A 21,387-nucleotide genomic window follows, 5' to 3' on the forward strand; every position below is an offset into this window, starting at 1 on the left:
ACGCTGTGTGATTATCGGGGGCCAGATTTTTTTATGAAAAAAAGGTAAAAACAAATCAGTAGTTAGCATCAAATTTTAATGAATGCATACAGATTAAACATAATTTTGAGTCGTCTTTATCTTATAAGATGTCTTAGTTGCAAAACTTAGTGGTTACTTTGGCAAAACACTCCTGTAAATGATTTTAATTTAACGTTTTAGAACTGTGAATTCAAATGACAAAATGAATTGTTTTCCTAGCGTTGTCGTCCATCTTTGAAATTTTGAGCGCCCTCTGTTGGAATTTAATTTTGCGAATACGGGGCTATATCTTTAATTTGACAACTGACAGTGACAATCTAATTAACGTCAACGTCTAATATCCGTTTCCGTCTCCTTTCTTACAGAAGACAACATGGTAGGCACAAGGGTTATATTTTTTACTTTTAATTTTTAGGTTTAAAGTACTGATTTAACCATTAATTGGTAATTTTAAACAACTATTTTGACTGAAGCGATCTTAGATATAATATAGTAAAAAAATAATATATTGTAAATTTACTTAAATCGACTTCAGAAATATTTCCATGTGTTTATGATGTATAACCTCTACAAGACAATCTTCATGGTTGTAAAGTCTGATTTAATGAGTCTGAATTGTTGTTAACATTGTTTACTTACTCCAAAAATGTATCAACAACATTTTCATTAGAAATATGTTTCTAGCCTCCCAAGAAGGACTCTAAGTCATCGGCGAAGCAACCCCAAAAGACCCAGAAGAAGAAAGAGGGGTCTGGAGGTGGCAAAGCCAAAAAGAAGGTTTGTATTCCGATTATCATAAAATTAGATACTTTACTTTATCCTCAAACATTAATGAGCATCTTTTTTTTTATTTTAGAAGTGGTCAAAAGGAAAAGTCCGTGACAAGTTGAACAACCAAGTTCTTTTTGACAAAGCTACATATGATAAACTGTACAAGGAAGTACCCTCCTACAAATTGATTACCCCATCAGTAGTCTCTGAACGTTTGAAGGTCCGTGGATCCCTCGCAAGGAGGGCACTTATTGAATTACAACAGAAAGGTATTTCGATTATATAGTATAGTTTATTACAAAAAACAATTAAATATTTAACGAAATAGTTTTCTCACAATAATGTTAAGAGAAGCAGATCACAATGAATGAAACTTTACAATCGATAGAGTTATGTTACTATCAGTGGCGGCTCGTGGTAATTTAAGGAGGGTGTTCAATTAAAGAATGTAATTATACAAACAGTGAATAAGCACTGCAGGCGAAAAATTTTTGGGGGCCTCGCCAAAAGATGTTCTGTAAAATAAAACCTATCTTTGACCCGATTAATCAGGATGTCGCACACTTTTTTTGTTTTGTGCAGAATATGATACCTACTGAATGGTGGCACTTCTTCGGTGGTGAAGGTGGACGATGAAGTTACGAATATTGAAATGGCTTTTATGCTGTTTTATGTATTGAAACGGCTGTTTATGTCAAAAATCTGTTTATTTTAGCGGCATCCAAAGACTGAGATTGAAATTATACATAGTTTCATTCTTTGAAAACACTAAACATGGAAAACAAAACAAAGAATGTAGTTTATCACACCTGCATAACCACGAAGTTTTTCTATGTTGTTCAACTTTAAAACAATGTCTAAATTTTTTGTTTCTTATTGCACATTCTTGTACCAAGTTTATCTCCGGCCAAGTTAGTCCATTCTTTTTATAGTCATAGTCATACTTTATTGATCCTTTAAGACATTCAAAATAAATGTATAGGATACGTCACTACAGAATTCAGTATAAAAAAAAAACAATATTCACAGTGTAACAAAATTGACAAAACAAAATATATAAAATAACATTTTTACAAGTAAAATATAAAGCTACTGAAGTTTGTCCTCCAGATATTCATTTATAGAATAATATGCTTTTCTTAAGAGTAAATCTTTAACATTTTTTTTAAATTTAGTGGAAAGTGGTATTAGTCTGGGCTGATTATCAGAGAATAGGCCATTTTTGGGAAAAGTTATTTACCGGCAATTTTATTGCTAGAATATGATAAGCTTATGATTATAATAATATAGGTATGCAAAGTCCGCAGATAGTGTGCTTTTTTTATAAACAAAATGGCGCCTGAAAATCGTGTTTTTTTCAATTATTGCTCTATAACTCCGAAGATTTTAACTTTACGACAAAAACACTCAAATAAAAATTCACCGTAATTAAATTCTGCATATGTTTTTCCCGATCTGCTCTGACGAAAATTTCCTCGGAAAATGCGGGTTTTCCCAACAAAATCTTTAATTTTCAAATAAAGTTTTAGATAAGTAATTCAATTCAATTTATTAGCCAAAATTTACAATTTTAAGTACATATAATATAATATACAGAAAGACACCTAGATGTGAAAACATCTGTGTGTCTATAGAAAAATCCTAAATAAATATAGATTACTTATAAACAAACAACTCAAAAAAAAAACACATTCGAGAATCAAAATTATTTGGAATTTAAACTTAAAACTAAGTAAACAGCATATCTATATAATATAATATGTAAAAAATCCAACTTTAGGTATTAAGAATTCCAAAATCAAAAAAAGGACATTTTTTTCAGGATTTACAATTCAGATTGTGTTTTGTTTCCAGTAATACAATCAACTACCTTTTTATTAAACATTTTTATGGATTTGATTTTTTTTATTTTGTTTGGTAGTAAATTATAATACTTGGGTGCCCTAAAAATCACAGAATGTTGGCTTATTTCTCGACTTAACTGTGGTAAAACTAAGCTTCTTTTGATGTTACCTCTAGTTTGATAATTATGTTCTATTAGTGTCTGTTTTGAGAAATTTTTATGAATATATCGCCTGGTGAGAACAATAGTGACGAAACTTCAAAATGAACATTTAGAGATAATCGTATTTGAAGTTTTGATAAAACTGCTAAACAGTATAACTGACTAATAGGTAATCATTTTGCAGAATTTTTCTAATAATATGCTTTCTAGATATGTAAACCAATTAGTAGAAGTAATTTTATTTGAAGAAAAGATGGATATTGTATTTATTTTTGATTTTTTTTCTGCGTTACGCCATTATTGCATTATCGAGGATGTTTAATTTGATGTTTCGCCACTATACTTTACTACTACTATACTACAACAGTTTGGTTTCTGTTTTAAATAATTAAAAAATTTACTTTTAAAACTAAATTAAACGCATCAAATAAAGTATTTTATTGTACACACCAGTTATTCGCAAAATGAAACTAAAGTACAATAGAAAAATAACAAAATAAGATCTTAAGTAATAATTATGAAAACGATAAACATGATAAAAGATAAAAAGTAAGCAAAAGAACTATGAATAGTAAAATTAAATTCATCATTTCACTCACGTATGTTTCGTATTTCAAACTCCTAAAGAAATGATTGTGGGTAGAAGGAATTGATTTATTTTGCCAAGACTTCTTTTTAGAAATGAATGTTGGTTCTCGATAGTGTGGAATTAAACAATATTGATACAAAGTGGATAGACGCTTTCTTGATTTGCTATTTCTAAGTACCTAAGAACGATTGAAACTGAGTTTCTCTGTAAGAAGTTTTATAAAAAAAAACACAAAAGCAAAAACGACCACACAGACAACAGTGCTCATTCGCCACTATTGCACATTGTACTATCTTTAATAAAATATCTAATATTTCAAATACATGCAGGCACGGCGTAATTATAGATTCGCCAGTGTTGATATAAAGTTTGGTGTGCTTTCGTCGTTAATGCATCAAAATATTTGACAAACTCACAATACCATAAAGACTTGTAGGCGCCCTCTAGTAATAAGGAAATTAAATAATTGTTAGCCGATATTGCACATAAAAGAGAGCATATTTAGATGTCAATTGATGGACTTAACTCAAAAACGTTGATTTTCGTGTTTCGCCACTATTGTTCTCACTAGGCGATATGTGCAACATGTTGAAATATAGACTGTTTTCAAGTCACAGATTTTATTATTATTATATAATTCAGTTGTAGAGAAAAGTTTAGGTTTTTTTAACATTATTTTAATAATTGAATTTTGAGCTACTTTGAGATTTCTTATGTTGTTTTCATATGCTCCACCCCACAACAAAATTCCATACCTTAGTAAAGGCTCAATTAAGGATTGATAAATCATAGTGATCAGTTTTTTTGCAAGAAACTCCCTTAGCAGATAAAATTTATGCATAAGTGCCCTAATCTTTTTGTTAGGTATGTTATGTGGTGTTCCCATTTAAGATTTTTATCTAAATATACTCCTAAGTATTTTATGACATTTACTTGTTCAATAGGATCTTCATTGTTTTGTATGTTAATGTTTTCAAAGTTTGGACGATTTGTATCATTTATAGAAAAGGCTACATAATTACTTTTTTTAGCATTTAGAAGAAGTTTAAATGTATCAAGAAAATTTTTGATATAAAATAGATCTTGTTGATGTTTCTGTTTTGCTTCTTCCCATGTAGATGCAGAAAAAATTATGACTATCTTCAGCATATGACACGATTTTACCCCTGATCTTAAGATTAAATATTGAGTTTATATATATATTAAAGAGTATTGGGCCTAAAACTGTACCCTGTGGCACTCCAATTTTAATAGTTCTTGGTTCTCTGATAGCATCATTTATTTTTGTATATTGTATTCTTTCATAAAGATAGTAAAAATTTTCTGCCCAATACCCCTCACGCCATATTTATCTAGTATATCCAATAATTTAGTGTGTGAAACTGTGTCAAATGCCTTGGACAAGTCAAGGAACACTGCAATACATTTTTGCCCTTTATGAAGATGCATAGTTATATCTTGCACAACTTCATTCATAGCATCTACTGTACTTAGACCAGGAGTGAAACCAAACTGATTAGGAGATAATATTTTGTTTTCAGTTAAATATGACACTAATCTATCTTTTAAGCATTTTTCAAAGATTTTACCTAGATTTGATATGATACTTATTGGTCTATAATTTTCCATATTAAATTTATTACCTGATTTATAAACAGGGCTCACTACTGAAACTTTAAAATGACTTGGAATATCACCAGTTTTAAAAATAAAGTTTATTATATGAACAAGAGAATCAATGAGATAGTTGTGAAGAGTTTTTATAATTTTAGAAGAGATAGCATCTTTACCTGGTGCTGAATTATTTTTAAGGGAATTTATATATTTTATTATTTCGTTATTTGTGACTGGTTTAAGATACATTGATGTCTGAGAGGAGTAATTCATGTGGAATGGAGTATGTGGTTTTTTAATTTTATTGGTCATTTTTAATCCTATTTCAGTAAAAAACTTATTAAAATGGTTTGCAATATCAATGTTATTTTCAATTTTATTATCATTTTCAACCTTGATATACAGTAGAGCGTCGATTATCCGAACGTCAATCAACCGAACGACCGCTTATTCGAACTATCGACTCCTGCATCCCGCACTCGAATACCGAGCAAGCGTTAGTAATTGATGCTTAAAATATCTTCAATTTTCTTCAATATTGTCTCCAAAAATAATTATGTTGTTGCAAAGACTGCACTTTTTTGTTTAGTTGCTAGTTGTCATTATCAAGATATAAATAAATATGTAGGTATATAAATATGGCTTTTATTCACTTGTGGATAAATATGTATGACTATAAATATGTATCAATATATTGTAGTTCGATTATCCGAACAAATCGGTTTTCTGAACACCTATGTCCCCCAATTAGTTCGGATAATCGACGCTCTACTGTACTTAATTTCATTTTTTTTATTTTTTGTGTTTTCGTTTGTAGCCTCATTTATAAAATTGTAAATTTTTTTAATGTTTTTGCTATTTTCATTTATTTTGTTTTTATAATAATCATTTTTTGTTTGTGTAATTAATTTATTTAGTTTATTTCTGTAATCTTTATATTCAATGATTTTTTCTGGAGTGGATTCCCTTCTTAGATTTTGTTTAAGTTGATCTCTTTTTCTAATAGATACAATAATGCCATGAGTAATCCAAGGTTTAATTTTTTTAAACTTATTTTTAAGAACTATGTCATCATAAGAAAGTTGAATTAATTCAGATATATTTTTTATAAGTTGTCCCGCAGCTATCTCTGGTTCTGCATAGTTCAAAATCTCTCTCCAGTTTACATTTTTTGTATGATTAAGAAGTTTTTGATAGTTTAATTTTTTATATATTTTTGTGTTACTAAAAGAGTTGCTACTGATATTTTTATTAAATGAAAAATTCAACAAGACTGGTAAATGATCTGTTATGTCATAATTAATTATATTTGGACTTACCTTTATAAAGTTCTCCTTTAATCGTGTTTTGAGGAATACATGATCAAGACATGTCAGAGATTCTGGCCTTGTTACGTCCTCATATAATGAAAAAAAGCCATGAGAATTAAGGATAGAATTATATTCACTGACTATGTGATCTGTGTCATTCAGAATATTTAAGTTTATATCTCCTGAAAACAACTCAATATCTTTTGAATTTTTTTGAGAAAGATATTGATTCAAGTCTGATAAAAAATTAACTACATTTGGGCTGGGTGAGCGATAGCATATATTAAAAACAAAAGTTGTGTTTTCAAAAGTTAGTGTTAAGCTTGTTATACTTATTTTAGATGTAACTTGTTTGTTTGTATGTATAAGTGGATTTAAATTGCATTTAGTATATACTAAGATACCATCAAAGCTATTGAAATCTCCATCATCATAATAAATATTAAAAACCTGGAATGTTACACTGAGAAGTTGAGTACAAGCTGTGGCATTCTGTTAAGATTATTAAATCACAACATTGTAAGTTATAAGCTTGAAGAAATACAAGAAGTTTATCATGATTTGTTTTTATACCCCTAATATTGAGTAACAAAGTATTTAGTTGAACCTGACCTATACTAATAACACTATTTATAGCACTTGGTTCAATAGTAACTTTTTTATTTTCAATAGAAATATTATCTAGAATATCAGCTTCCATAAAAAGTTTGTTTAGAACAAAAACTTGTTTATTTAACTACACCATTTACAGCTTCAAGTCCTGCTCACACAAAATCTTCACCGGAGCGTCAGTTTTAGTTTTTTTTTAGTAATATTTTACCATTTCTGGTAAAAACTGAGTAGAAGTTTTTTTGTTTCTTTATCTCCATCGCTTTTTTAAAAAGCTTTTGAATATGTGGCGTCAGATCTTCGTTTATGTAGATTTTGCTGTTTCCATTTAGACCACAAACATGAGTGTCGATTCCCTTCATTTGTTTCACTTTTTGAAAGAATTCAATTTTAGTTTTTTGGCTTTTTAGTTTTACTAGCACAGGTGCATCTAATAATAATTAAATAATTTGGTAACTTAAAAGCCTTCTTGGTTTAGATTATAGCTTTGTTCCAGCAGAATTTTGAACTGATTCAGAATCGTACTGAGCGTGCGCTTTACATAAAACCGTACGCGTTTTATGTAAAGCGCACGCTCAGTACGATCCTGAATCAGTTCAACATTCTGCTGGAACAAAGCTATTAGTTCCAGAAGCTAGTGAAAATTGGACAAATATTTTAGCAACAATTCAATTGTTAAGTAATAATTTAAGGTCGCAATAATAACCAAAATAATTATGATACACTGGTCAAACTTTGAAATCTTATAAAGATGAGATGCCTATTTAACATTTTGTCGACAAAATATAAATTTTTTATTTTTTTGCATAATCTTTAAATGTTAAAAAAAATAGTTATAAACAAATTAACGTCTCTCAAAAAGTTTTTATTATATTCTAATTTTAAAAAATAGTTAAAATGCGTATTTCAAATATCTTGAAAATGAATGCTTTAAAACTTTTTTGCAACCATTTGCAAAAAAGTTATGAAACAGCAACGTAAACATATGATTACTACGTTGTTTATATTTTTTTAAATTCTTTCAAAGTGTAAGAGTGAGTTTAAAGTACAAGCTAATTATTTACAAAAAATATTGATTGTTAGTTTAATGGTTATATTTTAATTAAAGATTATACATATATTTTTTTGTAATTTACACGCGTGAAAGTAGACTAATACATTACTGTAGCTAAAATTTTCACTGGAAGAGATGACCGCCCGCGCGACGTATACTTAATAAATAAAATTATAGTATATGTATGCTGCGTGTCAGTCGCTTCGAGTGAACATTTTAGCTCCGGCTCTGTATCAAGCCTACTTTCACACTAAAAATTACAAGAAAAAGTATTTTTAATCTTTGATATATATATAACCGTTGAACTAATATTTGATATTCTGTGTGAGTAATTAGATTGCACCACAGACTTACTTATAATTATTTTTTTTTAAGCATTTAAAGATTATGCAAAAAAATGAAAAATTTATTATGATTATTTCGTTGTTATGGCGACTGTAAATTGTTAATTAACAATTGAATTGTTGCTAAAATATTCGTTTAATTTTCACCGGCTTCTGCAGTTATAATCTATACGAAGAAAACTTGTATTTCACCAAGTTATTTAATTATTGATAAATAATTACTTGCCCAAAAAATTTATTTAAAAATTCGAGATTTTGTTGGGAAACCCCAGATTTTCCGAGGAAAATTTTTGGTCGGAGCAAATCGGAAAAAACATGCCTCTATGTAGGATTAAACTTAGATGAATTTTTATTTTGAGTGTTTTTTGGGGTAAAATTAAAATCTTCGGAGTTATAGACCAATAATTGAAAAAAACACGAATTGGGGGCACCATTTTGTTAATAAAAAAAGTTGCACACTATCTGCGGACTTTGTATACCTATATTATTAATATATAGGATCATAATATTTGATTCCAGCAATAAAATTGCTGGTAAATAACCTTTCTTTGTACTTTACTAATTAGACCAGCGTATTATAACTTTTTTTTTCAAAATTTAGCATCTCATCTTTATAATCTTTATAAGTATGATCAATGTATCATGATTATTTTGGTTATTATTGCGATCATAAATTGTTAATTAACAATTGAATTGTTGCTAAAATATTCGTTTAATTTTCACCGGCTTCTGGAATTACAATATATACCAAGAAAGCTTTGATGTCACTAAGTTATTTAATTATTGATTAATAATTTCTTACCAAAAACTTTATTTGAAAATTAGAGTTTGTTGGGAAAACCCGCATTTTCCGAGGAACATTTTCGTCGGAGCAAATCGGGAAAAACATATCTCTATGCAGAATTTAATTGCGATGAATTTTTATTTGAGTGTTTTTGTTGTAAAGTTAAAATCTTCGGAGTTATAGAGCAATAATTGAAAAAAATACGATTTGTCGGCGCCATTTTGTTTATAAAAAAAGTAGCACACTATCTGTCGACTTTGCATACTTATATTATTAATATACAGGATCTTATAATTCGATTCCAGCAATATAATTGCTGGTAAATAACTTTTCCATGAATTTTGCTAATTAGCCCAGAATATATCTCTTTCACAGTTTTTGGCAAATGGTTGTATAAGGTCAGTCCCATATATCTGAAGCTATTTTGAAATTTGGATGTTCTGTTGTTCTGATAAGAAGTCGATTTTCAATACTATTTGCATTTTCTTTTATAAACTTCACTGAATAAGACTCCATCCTAAAAAAATACCAATATTATATTTAATAAATTCCCACAACAGAAAATGCCAAACTGTGAATCGAAACGCTCCGCCCCGGTCTCTGTGTGTGCTGCACAAATCCTCAATGTTTTAAGATTGGAGAATCGCTGGTTCACGGATTTAAGATCTCTCGTTCTTCTACAGGGTTACTGTATAGTGGCTGGGTCACGGGCGCCCATATAAAAATGTATAGGGGGGGGGCAGACATGAAGATATTGTACATTACATTTTGTATACATTGGATAACCATATATAGTTTATGGCACCTAAAAAGCTAGGGGGGGCCACGGCCCCCCCCTGCCCATGGGTATGGGCTGGGTTCAATTTGAATTCTGCACTTGCCACATGCATCTAGCGTAGCGATGTAGTGCAAATAAATTATATGATTAATAAATACAGTTATATTTTAATGATACTATGATATTTATGAGATTTAAGAAAAAATATTTTAATGATACTATAATATTTATGAGATTTTTAAAAATCTGTAGTTTATTGAAATTTGATTGGGTGTTCACTACACAAGTGAACCAATGGAGAAACCGCCCCTGGTTACTATTGAGAACTGTATTCTTTATTTTTGCAATTCCTTGATCATCTACTGAATTGTCTAGTCAGTACATTAAGATCAAATTTTAAAGAAAAAGCACAACATATTTGATTTGTGATTGATAGAGATATGGATATGTCTGTAGGTATATCAGATACTTTATATTTTTAATCGATATATATGTTCTATGAAATAAATAGTACATTTGTAGTGATATAGCCCTTAGTCTCCTAAGCTTACATTTTATTTTTAATTTGTAGATATAACTTAACTTTACTTTAGTACAATCAGACAAATGATAGCTGGCAGGTGACATTGCATGAAAATACACAATACGAGAAGGTCACCTGCCAGGTGTCGCTTTTTGGATTGTACTTATTAATAGATTATTAAATCTCTTCATTTTTCTTAGAAACAGATTTTCTTTTTGGCATTTGCTTTGTTAAGTAGTATTCTTGTTTGATAAGTTTGTTTCATTTTACTCTGACCTTTATTTTAATATTCGCTCTAACCAATCTGTGGTCAGTTCCAATATAAAATTTATTTAGTGTAGTCACATCAGTACATAGGTTTTTGTTATTGGAGAGTATGTATTCTATTTGGTTTTTAGTTTTCTTGTCTGGGCTGATCCGTGTCATATACGTTATTTAGATTTTTTAAAGTATTGAGGCAAAATAGGTTTTTATTGTTTAAATAGTTGTATAACATCTCACCCCTCTAGTTTCCAATATCCAGTCCAAAGCAACCGATATAGTGTATGTCACCCTCTTCTTTTGTTCCGTTTTTGCATTACAATTTCCTGTGGCTATTACGAAGTGTGGTTTCTTCTTGCTGTTTGTAAACATCATCTTCGTAAAATGATTCAGCTCCCTCGTCTGTTGAGTTTCCAATCAGTGTATTATCTATAAGCTGTGTCTGCTGTTCAAGGCAGTGACAAGATATTATGACTGCATTTGATACTGAACTGAACTTTGTTACTTCATAGGGAGTGTTTTGTTTACCAGGAACACTACACCTCCTATGTATGTGGTTATTTTTTACAGTTTTTCTGGTGTAGCTCTTGACCAGACTTTAAAATAGTATAAACCTGTTAATATTTTTAATGAAAGTCTAAATACAATCAAAACCAGAAAATTGGAATATCTCAGACATATTACATGTGTAGAGAAATACAACTTGCTCCAACTCATTATGTAGGGAAAGACTCAAATAAAAAGAAGCATAGGAAGACGCAGAATATCGTGGCTGCGCAACCTGAGAGAATGGTATGGATGTACATCAAATGAACTTTTCAGAGCAGCTGTCTCCAAAGTCCAAATAGCTATGATGATTGCCGACCTCAGTCATGGAGATGGCACTTAAAGAAGAGGAAGATTTAATATTTGAGTACTCTTTATCTAATTTGTCAAGGTGTTCTTGGGTCCTTATAAGAACCCAAAACAGGAAGGATCTTTTTTATATCGATAAGTGGTTCTACGAAGAAGAGATAGATAATTTTTCTTTTTAGATTCAATCGAATATTTACCTTTAGTATTTTTTAGTAGTTTACCTAGAGTAGTTTCTTATTGATACCTACTCTACATCTTCAATTGAGAGGTTTTGGCATACTATGTAAAATGTCACACTTGTCAAGTGGTTTGGCGAAAGATCAAGGATGTAGTTAAAGTATTTGCAAAGAAGCATGTAAACAGACTTCATAACCATGCAAACATAGACACTATTCAAGTCCTGGAATAGTGAGAAGACTCAAGAGAATTATCCCCACATACTATATACAGTAGAACGTCAATAATCCGTATTAATGTGGACCGGACCACATCCGGATTATTAAATTATCCGGATTATCGAAATTACCTCAAAACAGGCCAGTCTACACATTACACATTAAAGTACAACAAACGTTTTAAAATTTTATGTTTTCTCTTGTACAGTAAAGTGTCTAGAGGTGAAATGAATCAAAACATTTTTTTTATGTTTATTGTAATTAATTTATAATAGCAGCATGTGTATAGTAAAACATCAGACACTATTTGGGCTTTTAAAAAATGTGTAAAATATTTTTGAACTGCGGTAGAGGTTCGTTTTTCGCAGCTAAGTTCTTAATTTATTTTAAAAGAATCAGATATTTTTGCTGGATACAAATCCGAATTATTGACGGTCCGGATTATCGACGTTCTACTGTAATAATAATAATAATAATAGAGGGCGTGCGGGCCCCGTATGGCTAAATCTGGATAATAATAGCGATTATTGTCCAACAGAATCCATTTACAGGACAAAATATTACACAAAAAAAAAATTAAATGAAATATTAGTAATTCATAGGTACCAATAACACATCAAAAATTTTACAAAACTAAATTTGAACGTAAAGAAATAAATTATTAATCACCTAGGACCTAGGTAGATCTTGGCCATAGAAATAAGTTGCTTTAAACTGCAGTTAAATATATCACAGTAAATACTTAAGGCATTACAATAGCTGCACATGACGAATAGAGGAGAATTCGACATAAGGTTAGTTCTAGCTTGTGTATTTCTGAATGTAATCGAATTTCTTACTGGATAAGACAGAACGTTAAAATTTATTTGTCGAAGGATATCAGGGTTGTCAATGAGATTATGTAGTAGCTTGTACAGGAATACCAGGGAGGCATTAATTCGTCTAGGTTCTAATGATACTATGTACATCCAAAAACCGCTACATAACTCATTGCTGATACCCCTCCTAGGATATATACCATTAATTTTGTAAGACAAAGATTTTAAAAATTACGCTGTACCCATTCTATAATTTGGATATGTGTGTGTGTTTGAGCATTATTGGCTTCGGAGTCAATGTCCATTCGCCATCTTACCTTTTTGGGATTATTTGTATTATTTATGCGGAAGCTCTAAAGGAGTGCTTCCTGCTTTCTACTGATTTGTTCAGGTATGTATCCAATCACAATCCTGCTCCAATTTTACAAAGAACTATTTTATATACCTCTATCTAATTTTCAACGATTTTTGTTTTTATTTGGAATTATTTCTTTTCATTGTGATTTTTTTTTTATCATTTTTTTATGTATTTTTTTTATTTATTTACTTATTTATTTATTTTTTTATATTTATAATTTGGATATGTACATCATAAAATGGTAACCAAATGATAGAGGCATATTCCAGTTTGCAGCGTACAAAAGTGTAAAACAATAATTTAATGGCCTTAGTATTAGTGAGATTTCGACTATTTCTAATTATAAATCCATAAGATTTAAGTGCTTCTCTAACCTTTATATTAACATGTTCAACAAAAGTGGGTTTGTGATCAAATATAACTCCAAGGTCTTTAATTTTATTCAAATGTTCCAGTTCATTGTCATCAATAATATAAGGATGGTACCAGAGTTGGGTCGGATACTGAAAAAAAGTATCCGGATACCGGATACGGATACTCAAAATGTATCTGGATACTTTTTAAAAAAGTACGAATACTTTCATTTAAAAATGTATTCGGATACAAGTATCCGGATATTTTTTTCGGATACTTCCTAGGATACATTGAAGGATACTTTTTAAGAAGCTGCCTGAGCTTTTGATATTGAATTTGGCCAGCGTCGGACCAGCCGAGTTTTCAAATTTTAAACTTTTTAGGGGGTGTACTTATTTGTACTTGTAGGTACACTAAAATAAAATTATAAATATTAAGATGTACTTTATTATAATCCGAAAAATAATTTCTTCTAATTATGCAGGGTTCAGGGTACAACAATGGGTTCTTGAAAAGAGAGATATAGAAAATATAAAAAATAAATGTAAGTAATTAATTAAACAATGTACTTATGAAGATTTATAACTGATTAGGTAAAAACAAAGCTTCATTAGCTATATAATAATATATTATAACAGTGACGAGTACGAAAAATGGGATTTAACATATTAGACACATCTGGATTGAAGGAATGCGAGTGTTGTGCCTACGTTAGGTGCATTATCGGCGGGCGATAAATATTTAAAAGTATCCCAATATCAAAAAAAGTATCCGGATAACTGATACTTTAAAATTTGATCACGGATACGGATACCGGATACAAAATTTAAAAAGTATCCGGATACAGCTTTCGGATACATAAAAAGTATCCGAATACAGAAGTATCCGGATACTACCCAGCTCTGGTATATACATAGTAGACTGTTTCCTGGAATAACTAACTACTTTGTACTTATTGGCATTAAGATTCAGATGATTTTCCTTACACCATTCATGTACGCGGTTCAGTTCACTGCAGAAAATGTCAATCTTTAAGGTCGCTTATCAATTAATAAATCTGTAAATCATCGGCATAACATAAACATGGTGCAGAAATAGATTCACACAGATCGTTAATAAATAACAAGAACAATAATGGACCTAGATTTGAACCTTGTGGAACCCCTGAAGAAGCTAGGTACTTAGCTGATTTGTAACCATTGTAAGAAACAAACTGCGTTCTATTTGACAAGTAAGACCTCATAAAAGTAACTGCATCCTCAGAAAGACCAAAGTGACATAATTTAGAGAGCAATACTCTGTGGTGAATTCTATCGAACGCCTTCGAAAAGTCAGTATAGACGACATCAACTTGACTTCTATTATTTAGGGCCTCTGAAATATATTGTGTGACCACTAATAAGTTTGTCACAGTGGACCGATTGGAGACAAAACCATGTTGGTATTGAGACAGCTGATTACGGGTTCTTGAATAAATACGATTATACAAAGTTATTTCAAAAATCTTCGACATATTGCAAATTATGGAAATTGGTCTATAGTTTTCTACCCGATCCCTTTCACCAGTTTTGAATACTGGGTACACTTTTGACTCCTTCCAGAGACTTGGATATTCTTTATTCAGAAGACATAAATTAAAAATTTTTAATAGTGGTACAGTTAAGGCGCCTATGCAATCCTTAACCAGAAAAGATGGTATATTGTCAGGTCCACACGTCATTTTGTCTTTCAATTTCTTGCTGGCAGAAATTATCTCAGATTCTACAATAGGATAAAATACATGGGGATAATTTGGGAAAAGATAGGATAGGGTATTGACCTGACTCACACATAATATGATGGAGAGACATAGTGGCTAGCATAAGGCAAGAAGAGTCAAAGCCGTGTAGCAGCCTATCCTCTACTGGGATTGTAGAGGAGTGCTACCTGCTATATTTTTTTATTTGTATTATAATTCAGACTATATTTTTGTAATTTCTATTTTTGAAACTAAAAGCAATGTCTTGAGTAGATATTTAACATATCGGGAAAAATTGGGAAAAACAGGTTTTTTCCGTTTTTTTTTTCAGACCATTGGAAAAAATGGGAAAATTTAAATATTTTTTAATGGAGATTTGAAACGTGAAAAAATACAAATTTTAAAGTGTTTTAAATAAATATTATTTGTAAAAATAAATGGAGAAATATCTTTAAAAATATTTAATATCTCTAACATATAAGTACATAATAGTCCGTCCGCTATAACTTTCCCATGCCGTACGATTCATTTTCAATCAAATTAAGTCAAAACATAAATTGAAACGAACGTCGATGTGTATTCGCGGTGTGCAAGTACTTGGAAGGGGAAACGAGAAACGACCCTGCGCGAGTCGCGGAGAAATATTGCAACTATCTTAAATAATTCATATTGTCAATTGAAATTGTCAAATTGACGTATATTTCATACCTTCTGTCATTGACTTAGAAAAATTATATATTGCTCCACAATATTGATATGATATGCAATTATTATATAAAGGTAAATTTAATTAATTGTATTTTGCTTGCAATACTGCATTTTAATAACGGATTTTATTTACTACATACAATTGTTTACGTTTGCTAAACATAACCTGCATCTTATTTTTTTCTTCTTATTATTTTTTTGGACTATGGTCTTGACAATTATCCAGCAACCAGGACTAATATAATTGGCCAATATAATTAAAAGTGCGAATAATAGTACAGAGCGTAGAAATAGGGGTCGCTTTGCCGAACTTGCACGGTCCCAATACAGAGAGAGTCTGTAAAGTGGAATAAATTCAATATCTCAAATACTAATTGTTTTTTTGGAAAATGCTCAGACCCGTCGATTAGTATATCAAATTGTCCTTTTTGACATATAATAATAATGTATACAGGGTGTCCGAATTTAGAGATATGACGTCATCGTTGATTTTCTTAAATGGCAACACTGTCATTTTGATGCTATTTTGATAGGGTGTGTAAAGTTATACACAACTGCAAAATTTCAAATTTGTATTCTCTACCATTTGATGATAATAAAAAATAACAAAAGTTATGAAAAAGAAGTAATCAACTAATAATTGAATTTAATTATTTCAATAAATTAAGCAAAAACTCATAATGTTGCCCTCAATTATTGTCAAATTGTCAATGGGCAACGTTATGAGCATTTGCTTAATTGAAATAAATAAATTCAATTATTATTTGATTACTTCTTGTTCTTCATAACTTTGTTATTTTTTATTATCTTGTAAATGGTAGGGAATAAAATTTTGAAATTTTTCAGATGTGTATAACTTTACACACGCTATCAAAATAGCTATCAAAATGATAGTGTTGCCATTTAAGAAAATCAACGATGACGTCATATCTCTAAATTGGGACACCCTGTATACATTATTATTATATGTCAAAAATGACAATTTGATATACTAATCGACGGGTCTGAGCATTTTTCAAAAAAACAGTATTTTAATTATTGAATATATTCCAAATTACAGATATAACTTTGTTATTTTCTATTATCTTGTAAATGGTAGAGAATAAAAATTTGATATTTTGCAGTTATGTATAACTTTACAAACCCTATCAAATTAGCTATCAAAATGACAGTGTTGCCATTTAAGAAAATCGACGATGACGTCATATCTCTAAATTGGGACACCCTGTATACATTTTTATTGAATGTCAAAAAGGACAATTTGAAATACTAATCGACGGGTCTGAGCATTTTCCAAAAAAACAATTAGTATTTGAGATATTGAATTTATTCCACTTTACAGACTCTCTCTGTATACATTTTGTATACTGTATACTATATACTATACACATCGGAGTACGTTTCACTTTCTGTTTTGACTTCATTTGATTGAAAATGAATCGTACCGCATGGGAAAAGTTATAGCGGACGGACATATATGTATAAATATAGGGTCAAAAATTATAATTTTTATCTAATAATGGAAAGTATAAAAACCGAAACTACAAAGGTTAACTACATTATTTAATCAAAGCGCTCAGTCGTATATTTTCATCTTAGTCGGAATCTAAATCATCAGCATCAGACCAAGCATCTGATTCAGACTCGATCTTCGCTTTATCATCCTGGACGGAAAAAACAACAAGATTGTTTCTGCAAGATTCTGGAAATATCTATACCAAGAGCTTTTACATCACGAAGCTATTAAATTAATGATAAATAATTACTAATTTAAAATTTTAGTTGAAAATTACAGTTTTTGTTGGAAAAACCCTCATTTTCCTAGGAAAATTTTCGTCGAAGTAAATCAGGCAAAACATTTCTCTATGCACAATTTAATTAAGGTGAATTTTTATTTGGGTGTTTTTGGTGTAACGTTAAAATCTTTGGAGTTATAGAGCAAACATTGAAAAAAAAAACACGATTTTCGGGCGTCATTTTGTTTATAAAAAAGTAGCACACTATCTGCGGTGCAAAAGAATCATTAGATTCGATTCCAGCAATAAACTTCCAAAAATAACTTTTCCCAAAAATGGATTATTCTCCGATAACCTGCCCATACTATGGTAATTGAATGAGTATACAGTATATTATACAGAATAAGTATACAGTATGTTATACAGATAATTTGAGCTGAAGAAGTTGCTTCACGAGAAGAAATCAGTGCACAAGATATATAAGAGCACAAGGTGTCCAGAAAGTTATGCAGCATTTAGTAACTTAAGAACTAGATGTAAATTTTTATCAAGACAGTGTTATGCTGATTACATTCAACGTACCGAACATTCTATTGTTAATAACGTTAAATCCTTTTGGAAATTTGTAAGTAGTAAAAGGGAAAATAACGCTATACCTAATACAATGACTCTTGGAGATCGTACTGCCTTCAATGGAACTGATATTGCTAATCTTTTTGCTAACCAATTCTCTTCCGTCTATACTAACCAATCCTTACATCCGCATGTAACCCAGATTTCACCTTTGGTTAATGTGTCTAATTATCACATTGAAATTTCAAAAATCTACGAAAAACTGTCTGAACTCAATACCAACAAAGGTCCTGGTCCTGATGGAATTCCCCCCACTTTCCTTAAAACATTCAGCTTCATTCTATCGCGCCCACTTTTTTATATATTTAATAAGTCTTTATCAACAGGGGAATTTCCAGACTACTGGAAAAACTCTTGTGTCACTCCAATATATAAATCAGGTCGAAAATCGGATATAGGTAACTATCGTCCCATTTGTATTCTTAGTGCTATTCCTAAAGTTTTTGAGAGCATTATTTCCGATTATTTAAGTTATGACTTCTCGCCAATTATAGGGGCCCAACAATTTGGATTTACATCCAAAAAATCAGCAGAATTGGGTCTCATAACATATGTTGATTTTTTGACAGATGCTCTTGAGAGGGGTTTACAAGTTGACTCTGTGTATAATGACTTTTCCAAAGCTTTCGACAAAGTTAATCATGAGCTCTTGATTCATAAACTTTATTTATACGGAGTTGATGGCCTTATATTGAAGTGGCTCAAGAGCTATCTTACGCAAAGATCGCAAATTGTCAGGGTTAATCATCACTATTCTCATACCATCTCTGTTAACTCAGGTGTACCACAGGGATCACACTTGGGACCTCTGTTGTTTAATATATTTATCAATGATCTAATACCCTGTTTCCAAGTAACTGAAACTTTGTTATTCGCTGATGATTTAAAATGTTTTAAAATAATCACATCTGAGGCTGATTCACTTAGTCTACAAGGTGATATTGATCGCCTATCTAACTGGTGTATGCAAAATGGTATGTGTTTGAATGCATCCAAATGCCATATTCTTCGTTTCCACCGAACTCATCATCCAATCATCTTCGAATATAGTATAAATAATCTGACCTTACATTCTGCCTCTGAAACTAGGGATCTAGGTGTGATCCTTGACTCCGCCCTTAGCTATAAATCACACATTTACAGTACAATACAGAAGTCTATGAAGATGCTTGGCTTTATAAAAAGAACCACTAGAGACTTTACAAACATCTCAGTTATTAAATCTCTTTATTTCTCCCTGGTTAGATCTCATTTCGATTACTGTTCCACAATTTGGTCCCCCTATTACTTTACTCATAAACTGAAGATTGAGGCTGTCCAACACAATTTTCTGAGATATACTGCCAGTAAGTTGCATGTATACTATGACTATTCTGTATTAGAGCGCATACTGAACTTACCTCCTCTTGAGGTACGCAGAAAACAAAGAGACTTAATTATTTTATTTAAAATTATCAACGGGCTGTGTAACTGCCCCGAACTTCTCTCCAAAATATCTCTATTTGTCCCCAGTCGTTCGACTAGGCAGGTGCAAACCTTTCATGTCTCTTTTCATAGATTCAATTATTCTTACAACACATTTATTCCTAGAACTCTTCGATTAGCTAACTCATTAAATAACCTCGAAATTTTTAATATATCAGTTTCCCGCTTTAAAAACCTAATTTCTTCCCTAACTTTTTAACTTTTTAATATTTTCGGCCAGAGCTTTTGTATTGTGATTAGTGTTACATGACCTGTATGTATTAGATAACTTAAAACCGTTATACCTTACAACATTTCCGAATTGATTTAGGTGATATCTTTTGTTTGTAATTGTACTGACCTAATGTTATCTTATTCTTTTTTTTTTCTTTTTTGTAACTGTATTACTCATACGAGTTATTTTTTCTCAAACCACTTGGTTATATGTTATATTACGATAGTTTATGTTATATAATTGGTTAACATTAATGTTATATAATTGTATAATTATGTTATATAATTTAGAACACTGTAAAATTTATATCGGAATAGGGCTTGCCCGTGAATAAATAAATAAATAAATAAATAATTTAAATCTTCAAAATTAGTAATAGTAATAAAAATATGCATGGAAACTGAAATCACACCTTCAAAACACTAAAAGCTATTCCAAATTTATAAAATATTTACTTACCAGAAACCAGAACAAACACTTAGGTCAAAACAAAGACACTCAATTATTTTACAGCAAGGTTTCACTTTGTTCAATGCATTGACTGCCGATAAGGCTAAACTAATAAAATGCGTGCTTTAAAATAATTTTAACAAAACGTGTCAATAAAATTAACAAAACGTGCCATTCTTGAAGAATCTCCGAAATTAACCATAGTTTTCCCGGAATCACCGAAAATCGAGGGGTATTTTATTTACCGAAAACTAATCCTACAGAGCCGTACCTTGCAACTTGCAAGTACTTCTGTTTGATTCATATTAATGACAAATTCAGTAACTAAAACATGCTAAAATGTTATCGTGTATATAACAAATTTCAATTTTTCCGAATTTTTCCATTTTTTTCCTGTTTCTCCGGCACCCAATTTTTCTGGAAATTTTAAATCTCTAGTCTTGAGGTGTTTATTTCGTGATGACACACTTTTGCTTGAAAACCTGAAAGCAAAAACTGATTTAATGAGTCTGATTTTGTTGTATTCAAATAATTTCTGTTTATTTAGTTACTTTCATGTCTTGATAGATTTATTTTCTTTTCAGGTCTTATTAAACAAGTTGTACAACACAGAGCACAACTTATTTACACTAGGACCACAAAGGGAGATGATCCAGCGGCATAGATAATAAGATACACATATATCTTTATAAAAAAATAAATTTTAAAATTTATACCTAGTAGGTTGTATTTTTTTAAATAGTATCATAATCAGTGTTTGGGAATTCTTACATGTATTTATTACCTCAACTTATGCAAAATTCAAGTAACCCCTTCTTTTGACAATACATGAATATAAGAGGAAGAAATACTATCATAAGGAAGACATTGACCCCACATTTAAAAGTATTTTGTTCAACCAGTAGGAATGTACCTACACACTTAGTTACAATACACTAAATAAAACTAAAGGGTCTGGCCCGTTAAGATATCAAAAAATG

The 21,387-nt window shown here is 30.6% G+C and overlaps 1 protein-coding gene across 1 annotated transcript; it reads left to right on the plus strand.

The window, feature by feature from the left end:
* Nucleotides 1-312: 312 nt before the first annotated feature.
* On the plus strand, nt 313-21,126 carry LOC114324375 (40S ribosomal protein S25). Its single transcript, XM_028272191.2, has 4 exons — nt 313-397; nt 706-798; nt 878-1,061; nt 20,992-21,126. Exons 1-4 carry the CDS (start codon nt 395-397, stop codon nt 21,069-21,071), a joined length of 360 nt encoding a protein of 119 aa, XP_028127992.1. The 5' UTR covers nt 313-394; the 3' UTR covers nt 21,072-21,126.
* Nucleotides 21,127-21,387: the final 261 nt, after the last annotated feature.

The sequence above is a fragment of the Diabrotica virgifera genome, chromosome 4 (assembly GCF_917563875.1).
Source record: "Diabrotica virgifera virgifera chromosome 4, PGI_DIABVI_V3a".
Taxonomy (NCBI): Eukaryota; Metazoa; Arthropoda; class Insecta; order Coleoptera; family Chrysomelidae; genus Diabrotica; species Diabrotica virgifera.

Coding starts and splice junctions, on each gene's coding strand:
- LOC114324375 (XM_028272191.2), top strand. Junction 799..877: donor GTGGCAAAGCCAAAAAGAAG/GTTTGTATTCCG, acceptor TTTTTATTTTAG/AAGTGGTCAAAAGGAAAAGT. Junction 1,062..20,991: donor TATTGAATTACAACAGAAAG/GTATTTCGATTA, acceptor TTTTCTTTTCAG/GTCTTATTAAACAAGTTGTA.